The sequence below is a fragment of the Haplochromis burtoni genome, unplaced genomic scaffold, assembly GCF_018398535.1.
Source record: "Haplochromis burtoni strain Fernald_Lab_line unplaced genomic scaffold, NCSU_Asbu1 Contig_1145, whole genome shotgun sequence".
Classification (NCBI taxonomy): Eukaryota; Metazoa; Chordata; class Actinopteri; order Cichliformes; family Cichlidae; genus Haplochromis; species Haplochromis burtoni.
The window spans coordinates 19759-29269 of NW_024583506.1; the positions used below are offsets into that span (position 1 = coordinate 19759).

General features: G+C 40.1%; 1 protein-coding gene across 1 annotated transcript in view; it reads right to left on the minus strand.

Moving 5' to 3' along the window:
• The window catches only part of runx1 (RUNX family transcription factor 1), a 39135-nt gene that overhangs the window by 7546 nt on the left and 22078 nt on the right, over positions 1-9511 (minus strand). Inside the window, exon 6 of the mRNA XM_005951825.2 lies at positions 5269-5469. Coding sequence (XP_005951887.1) covers positions 5269-5469 — 201 coding nt within the window. The remainder of the gene's footprint in view (positions 1-5268; positions 5470-9511) is intronic.

Genomic DNA, 9511 nt, shown 5'->3' on the forward strand with positions numbered 1-9511 from the left:
CTTGCCCAAGGATATTTGGCATGCAGACTGGGGAGCCAGGAATCGAACCACCAACCACCCAATCAGCAGCTGATCTGCTCTACCACCTGAGCCACAGCCACCCCACAGCTGTTCTGTTTTGTGCCATCCGCTTCACCAGAGGTTGTTTGGTTTCCCCCATGTATAAATCCTGGCAATCCTCCTGGCACTTAACAGTGTACACTATGTTAAGGATTTCCCAGGTTGCAGAGTTGCGTTTCCAATTCACTAAGCCTGGCCTCCAGAGCTGCAAATAGGCTACATTTCTCACAAATATTTGTAAAGGATGCTGAAGAGTAGCTATATGTCTGACATGCTGAGCAGGAAAATGTGGGAGGGACAAGTAAAGAAGCCACGCTGCCAGTGACTTGGCTATGAGCTAAGGTAGCGAATACCTAAAGACAAAATGAATGAATACTAGAAACTTATCAGCTGGTTCAGTGGCGTGTGCTTTGGATAAGGCACGTAAAGATGAAACTATGTGATAAGTCATTATCTGAAGGTTTAAATTAAATTGGCTACACAAAATACCACTGTGCATTTAACAGGAACTGGAAGTGATACAATAGCGCAGAGAGAGCCAACAACACAAATGTGTAATAAGCTGCCATTTCAAATGTAACGGAGATACAGCTACGTGCATGTTTGTTTATTCACAGCATGGAGAAATTATAGATGTGAAAGAAAGGAAGACAAATTAGAAATGAACGCTTGGTGGGGTTAGTGAGAGCGACAGGTTGTTCAGAGAAGAAAGGGCGAGGAAAAAGTAAGTTAACTGCTGAACGTTGATTTTTTTCTTCATTTTAACAGGGTCCATGACAGTAGGAAGCACTTAGAGATCACCTCTGTTTCTTTTTCACTCAGTGTACACACACCTCTTCTGCTACTTTACATCTCCGCTCATTGTCACAGCTTGAAAATACATGAAAGAAATATCAAACTGTTCATAGAAAGCAATCATCCACCACAGTCACATTACCTCCATGCCTCCATGCCATGCTACAGTACAGTTGTTTTAAAGGTAGTAAGAATGTTATAACAGGAATCCAACAAATGTATTTTTTTTGCGTATTTGAACTTAAGGTTCCTTAAAACAGGTTCGTTTTGAGCAATGTTATGATGTTTGGCTGCTTAGTTATCTGGAATTTTACTTTGAGTTTTATTCCTTTTAACATATTTTTAAACAGCACAAAAACAGTTCAGTTGATTCACTTCTGAACTGTTTCAGCTGGAAGGGGCATTTAAGCTACATATGGCAGCTGTAGTATGCGAGCTTTTTCTTTTTAGTTTGTGACAGTTACATACAATTTTTTTCTCTCACAGTAGCACTTCCTGCTAGCTGACTCTCATTTCCTCCTTAAGATGCCAGTTGTGTCCTCACACACACACACACACACACACACACACACACACACACACACACACACACATATATTTAAATGCACACATAAGTAGGAACTGACATTCTGTGTCACCTCCACTGAAGATGAGGAGAAACAAATACTTTCTTTCGGTACAACATAGAGCATCCATGGAGAAGATAACAGATCTCATTAACTAAAGCCACAAGAAGATAAATGACACACAAATGCCTGTTATCACTAGAAGCGGAGTTAAATGGACTAGCTTTTCTTTTCCTTCTTTTCCTGGGTTGCTGATCGAGGATTTTGAGCTTTGGCATTTTTGGTGGTTGTCTTGTTTTTATGATTATTCTTGGTTCTTATTTCTGTCTATGGGTTTTGGATTATTCCTGTCATCTGTGCCTTTAGTTGGTTAGCAGTTATAGTTTCTCTTCGTGTTCCCATTCTCTTCCCTTGGTCTTGTCTCCATGATTTGTCTTCTGTCCCTGTGTCAAGCTTGTTTCTTAGTCTTGGTCTCAGTGCTACTTCCAGTTTTATTCACTTGTCCTGTGTGTGGCATATTCAGTTTTGCTTCCCCTGTCTTGTTACTCCTGATTTGTCCCTGATGTGTTCCCAGCTGTCCCCACTTCCCTAACAACTGTCCAATATTGTGTCCGAGTCTCCCTTTGATCTTTGTTCGTGTTCTCCCTGGATAGTATGATTTCCTGTAGACAAATTTGGACTCATCAGCCCAAATCCCCGTTAGTTAACGCAGATCGCCTCGTGCGAGGGCTGTATGGCGTGAACGTGTTGGCGCGGCTAGCTCGTTAATGCGTTGATGCATTAACGAGCGTCATCTGGACCAAGTATCCGTCGCCTTCGCCAATGCTGGTCCCCTACCAAGCCTCCAGAGGTGTTCCATTGACTCCACCTTCACCGATCCCCGGTGTGTCCGGTACAGCCATCTGATGGGGTCTGTCAACTCCACTGCCTATGTGGACCTCCAACCCAGCTTAAGGGAGTCTGTCACTCTAATCACCTTACAGCCATCTGAGAGCTTCCTTCGATGCTGTCCTCCATCCAAACCACCGGAGAGGCTCTGCTGCAGTCGCTGGAATCCAGTCTTTGCCACCATTGTCAGCCTCCAGTCCTGTTGCTCAAAGGTTTCTGACACCACAGTTGGCGTCCAATAAATCATCGCCGGAGTAAAAAATAGCCTCCTGCCATATAACTGGATTGGCCACATCTCCTCAAACACTGTTACCCATGATGCCCCCTCAATTCCTTTCTAAATTGTTGGCCTCCAAGGCAGACCTCCTCAATGCCTGCCTGTAGACCTTGCCTTATGGCCAAACCAGCCACTCAAGCTGCTGCAGCCTTTCAGACTAACCTCTTGGCCAGGCCAACTCCCTCATTATCTGCTTTTTTTAGATCTGCTTTTGGTTCTGTTACTGTTCGCATTGTCCCTCATGGCTGTGTCGTCCCTTGCACGTCACTTTGCAGTATGAATGTAACAGCAAGATAATCGACTTCTGCCGCAGTAGACTTTAGATAGCTGCTTTGTACTGTTTTGGCACATGGTATTGAAAAGTGTAAAAGTAGAGGAATTATGTCCTTAAATTTAGTTACAGCACTTTCCAAAAGACACTCTGCTGTAATGAAATGTATTCCCACTACTGTGTAATCCATTACTGTAAATTTAAATATTAGGAACTGATCGAATGAGCAAGATCTTGCATGGAGCTTCAGAAAGAGACACCACTGACTTTCCCCAATGCTCCCCTGACCTAAATCTAATGTTTAATCCTCTGGGACATTATCGTTTGCTCCATCCAACACCACCAGGTTGGACGTCAGGTCGTCCAGACTGTTATACCCTTGTCCAGATGTGGGATGAGATCCCCTAGGAGATGATCTGTAGTCTCAACAGGAACATGCCCGTGACACATGGCAACCTATTGACTACCATTTTCAACTGCTGCAATGAAATTTCGGCAAAAATTTTGTCTTTGACTTTTGGAGTGTCTTTGAATTCAGCCCTCTGTAGGTTGATCATCTTCATTTCCATCAAACATACCCAGTCCATATCAGTATAGCCATCCAGTATGATGTTTTTTTTCCCTTTACAATCCGAAGTGTTCATTCATATGTGTACTTAAGTCACTCAGTGACATGCGAATCAATTTATAACGTTTATGAAATGTGGTTTTTCTGAACTTTGGGTTGATATGCTATCTGTCTTGATTAAAATTAGATATTGGTCATTTCTTTGTGAGCAAACTTATAAATTCAGCAGGGAATCAAATAATTATTTATGTGGCTGTATTTTAATCATATTCTTAACCAGTGTTGGTCAAGTTACTTGAAAAAAGTAACTAGTAATTAATTACTGATTACTTCCCCCAAAAAGTAATCCTGTTACTTTACCTATTACTTATTTTCAGAAGTGATTAGTTACTTAGTTACTTTTTAAAACATGATTTACAACCTGAATAGGTGATAAATCGATAGATCTTTCAGCCCAATTCTACTTTTTCTGCATAATCCATCATACAAAATGTAATCAACTGGAAAAGTTAGTTAGTTTTAATCTTTTAACTTTATGCATCAAGCAAACATTAAATTATCTGCAACATTCTCTGACTGGGAGAAATTTGTTTAACATTTAAACCTGTTTTCTGTCATTCCAGCACATAAAATAAAATATTTTTTGTGTTAACACTCAGTCTTTTAAATAGAATGAAGTAAAACACAGCAGAAAATAAATAAAATCAAAGACTCAGTGGTCCTGTTGCTCTATTTACACCTGTTTAGCAGGAATGAGGCAGGCGGAGGTTTACCCTGGTGCAAGTGTGCCGCAGCAGTCAGTGGAAGGATACGGCAGTTTCTCTGTGAATGGCACATTCCAGCGGCAGCGTATTTGGCGTTTGCTCGGAAGTTTAGGGGTTTTTTTGCTGTAAAAAGAAGTTTTCTTCCCACACAGTGAACAGAGGACGCAAATGTTTTTGTCACTTTTTATGGAATCAAACTCCAAGTAAGGTCAGCACTTCCACGCTTTAAATGCTGCACACTCAAACTCGCTGCCGCACTTGTTATATGATCCACTGTTGATCACAGCTGTTGTCACGAACGTCGCACACGCTTACATCACTGTCATGAGACACTCTCACAAAAAAATCACGGTTTTAGTAACACAGTAACGCAACATGCTTAATGACCTTTTTTGCAACAGTAATCCCTTACCTTAGTCGTTACTTGACAAAAATTTATTGGATTACCGTAACGCGTTGCCCATGTCTGTTCTCAACACAAATGATTAAGAGATTAGAGTTTGGATTTTTTTTCCCCCTTAATCATAAACACCTTCATTTAGAAAATGCATTTTGTGTTTCCTTTTTTTTGTCTACTATTTAAATTTGTTTAATGAGCTGAAACATTAAATGTGACAAACATATATAAAAAAAGTAAATCGGGAAAAGGACAATCCCTATTTTCAAACCAGTATATACAGTGTGAAGACCTGGATGTAGTGACCCACTTGGATCCAACTTAGTTTTCTTTTGAAGAGTTGAGAAGTTCATGTGTGTCTTTCCTTTGATCTAACGTGAAATAAACCCAGACCCACTTCACAATCGTTGATGGTCATTTCTCTGCCCATGGTGATAACAACTTCATCTCACCTTCAAACTTGCTATTTAACACTGACACATAGTACAATGAACCTGGGTCTGGTTGAAAAACAGCTACTATATCCTTTACACCTACATCAGGAAAGCTGGATGACTGTCATGGATATGGATCCACATTAAAGGGGCATCAGTTAATGAAAATGGTGATATATATAACAGTTGTACAGTTGTGGACAGGTAGGAACATGAGTGACTGATTTGAAGGACATAAACATCCTTACCAGGAGTTATCTGAGTGTGCGTGGGGCTGGAGAAAGCGGCAGAGTTGAGAGTTGGAGGTTGGCGACTGTTGGCTGACGATTGATGATGGTGATGAGGAGGTGTCACCCTCATGGAGCTCCTTCTCAGCTGTTCCAGTTCTGTTAGCCTCTCAGAGAAAGCCAGGGAGCCTGGTTTGACTTCGTCCATCTTCTGACGATGACCTGAGGCAGAAAGTTAAGAGGAAATCGTTAGAATTTCAAGTATCACTCCTGAGCTCAAAATTCCTGAAATTTATTGAGTTGTCAGCAAAGCACTCCATGCTTGTGATGTGATTACACTGTGTGTATGTGTGGCTGCACTTTAAAGCTCTGATACTGAGCTCCAGTTACAGGCACTTCCTCACAACAAGGGAAGTGTGCATTTGTGTATTTATACTGTGTGTGCATGGGTGAGTTATAGATGAGTGATGGGTATTCACAGCTAAGCAGATTTGACAAGTGCTCCTGTTGTTTTGTTACTTCTCCTCTTGTTCTGACCAGTTTCACTTTGTTCATGTCATATGGAAGTGAAGTGGACTAATGTTATTTTAATGACACTTATTAGCATATATTAGAAGAAACACGTCTATCTTCTTTCTTCTCCCATTCGTAAGCCTAAAGAAATCCCCGTGTTTCATCATACTCAGTGGGAGAGGAAGTAAGTGTTGCATCAGGTTCCCCTTATGAAAATACTCAATTGAAAGTTTGTCTGCAGGGGTGCGTCTTCACTGAGTATGCAGTTCACAAAATAAAATAAAATTGATGAAATGATGACATTAAATAAAACATATTATCCTAAGAAATTGTTAATAATATTATTATAATTCAAAGTGTTTATTGTCATGTGTACAGAAGAAATAGCATTTCTCTGTGCAATGAAATTCTTCCTTTGCTGTCCATACACAAATGCCAAGTAGGTAGGGTTGGAGGAACAAGATAAACAAGGATAACAATAAGACAAGATATTAGATATATAAAGATAAAAATAAGGATAAAAATAGTGAAAGTTAAATAAATAAGTACAAAAATAAGTAAGTGAAGACAAGTGAGGTATGCAGATGTAAATGGATGTACAAAGGAGCTCAATGTGCAAAATAAAGTTAGTGTGCAAAGTGTACTGATGTGCAAATTGCAGTTGAGGTAGGTCAGCTGTTGTTGAGTCGGGACAATTAAAATGGCATGATATAAATGCAGCCTAGCACCAAATACAGTAAAAAGGTCTTACATTTGGTAGGTCGACCTTTTGTAATAAACTAAATAAAAAAAGTTGTTTTTTATTGGTGAGTCTAATGTGTTGTTAAAAGGAAACCCTTTAAACAATGGCACATCAGAAGTTTGTTTTTTAGTTTTCAGGTTCATTTATTATTACCATGCCTTGTTCTGCGAGCCCAATAAACAATGCCAAAATACAAACTGGATTCCAAAAAAGTCGGGACACTAAACAAATTGTGAATAAAAACTGAATGCAACGATGTGGAGATGGCAAATGTCAATATTTTCTTCAGAACATAAATCACGGAAGAAAAGTTGAAACTGAGAAAATTTATGATTTTAAGGGAACAATATGGTGATACAAAATGTCATGGTGTCAACAAATCCCCAAAAAGTTGGGACAAGGCCATTTTCACCACTGTGTGGCATCTCCCCTTCTTCTTACAACACTCTACAGACGTCTGGGGACCGAGGAGACCAGTTTCTCAAGTTTAGAAACAGGAATGCTCTCCTATTCTTGTCTAATACAGGCCTCTAACTGTTCAATCGTCTTGGGCCTTCTTTGTCGCACCTTCCTCTTTATGATGCGCCAAATGTTCCCTATAGGTGAAAGATCTGGACTGCAGACTGGCCATTTCAGGATCCTTCTCCTACGCAGCCATGATGTTGTGATTGATGCAGAATGTGGTCTGGCATTATCTTGTTGAAAAACGCAGGGTCTTCCTTGAAAGAGATGACGTCTGGATGGGAGCATATGTTGTTCTAGAACCTGAATGTATTTTTTTGCATTGATGGTGCCTTTCTAGACATGCAAGCTGTCCATGCCACACGCACTCATGCATACCATCAGAGATGCAGGCTTCTGAACTGAGCGTTGATAACAACTTGGGTTGTCCTTGTCCTCTTTGGTCCGAATGACATGGCGTCCCACATTTCCAAAAAGAACTTCGAATCGTGACTCGTCTGACCACAGAACAGTCTTCCATTTTGCCACACTCCAGTTTAAATGATCCCTGGCCCAGTGAAAACGCCTGAGCTTGTGGATCTTGCTTAGAAATGGCTTCTTCTTTGCACTGTAGAGTTTCAGCTGGCAGCGCGGATGGCACGGTGGATTGTGTTCACTGACGATGGTTTCTGGACGTATTCCTGAGCCCATTCTGTGATTTCCTTTACAGTAACATTCCTGTTTGTGGTGCAGTGTCGTTTAAGGGCCCGGAGATCGTGGGCATCCAGTATGGGTTTACGCCCTTGACCCTCACGCACAGAGATTGTTCCAGATTCTCTGAATCTTCGGATGATGTTATGCACAGTTGATGATGATAACTGCAAAGTCTTTGCAATTTTTCGCTGGGTAACACCTTTCTAATATTGCTCCACTATCTTTCTGCGCAACATTGTGGGAATTGGTGATCCTCTACCCATCTTGGCTTCTGAGAGACACTGCCACTTTGAGAAGCTTTTTTTATACCCAATCATGTTGCCAATTAACCTAATTAGTGTTAATTGGTCTTCCAGCTCTTCGTTATGCTCAAATTTACTTTTTCCAGCCTCTTATTGCTACTTGTCCCAACTTTTTTGGGATTTGTTGACACCGTGTAATTTTGAATCAACATATTTTTCCTTTCAAATGAAACATTTTCTCGGATTAAACTTTTGATCTGTCATCTACGTTCTACTCTGAATAAAATATTGACATTTGCCATCTCCACATCATTGCATTCAGGTTTTATTCACAATTTGTTTAGTGTCTCAATTTTTTTGCAGTCCGTTTGTACTTCACTTGGACATGAATGTCATGGTAATTCTTTGCTTTTAATAATTCTTTTAATTGTTTTTTTTTTCAAAAGTGGAATGATTGCACTGCATACATTTTTAGTGATTTAAAAAAATGAGAGGTGGGTTATCAAGTTTGACTTTATTTGGGATTTTCTCTGCTCACAGGTTCAAAGATGATTCTGACAGTTCACAGGGCTCTAGACTAACTTTTCGCCATGGTTGCACTGGTACGACTAACTTTTTTTCTTAGGCGCATCAGCACAAAAGTTAGGTGCACTCAAATTTTTGAGTGCACCTTAACACCACAGTTTTACATGTGCACTTTTTGGGGGGGAAATTGCAGTCCATATAGACAGTATTCATTTGTAAATGATTAACTAACAATTTTGTGCTTAAAGTGCTTTGGCACTCTTTGGCAATATTGTAGAAAATGTTCAACTTAATCATCATCTCGACCTCCTCTGACGACCTGTTTGCTGCTGCCTGCCGCTGAAAGGCAATGGTAGAGGGAACACTTGGGGAGTGCATTTATGACGACATATAATGTGTTTTCTGGATACACTGTGCTTTTTCAGCATTCAAAGATTGATGGCACTGTGTCAGAGCACTGGCTATGAATTTCAGAAGGATCAGGCCTTAACAAAAAAGTTATCAATAGTTCTTTTCATCTTTTCTTATTCCCCACAGCTACATCCACTTCTGTCAGGCCTAGGCTGCTCACTAGGGCTGGGTATCATCACTGATTTCTATAATCCATTCAATTCCGATTCACAAATCCTGATTCGATTCAATTTTGCCTCAGACAGTCAGAAATATTATAATTCTGATCATTTATCAGTACTGACTTTATCAGAATTGTGAACATCACAGCAGATGCTTTTGTGTGAAAGTAACTGAGAGTAAAACACAGAAGAACATGAAGGAGATTTTCCTGGCCTGGACTTTTATAGCAGATAACCTTAAAAATATTCTGCAATATTCTGCAATTTTGCATAGATTTAAAAAAGTTAAAATTTCTTCAGTATAGAACAGCAGAAACTAGGCTTTCTTATCCAAGGTCGTTAAGTAAAAAAAAAAAAGAAAAAGTGGCCGACAGCGCTGTAAACAACGGTAGACTGGTGGGTAATAAGCGAAAGAATAATGCAGAAAACAGAGATTTGAGATGGGAAACTGTTCTTGAAGTACACTGAGAGAGAGAGAGTTGTGCATGAAGTGATTTTTATCGTGGTGGAAGCAA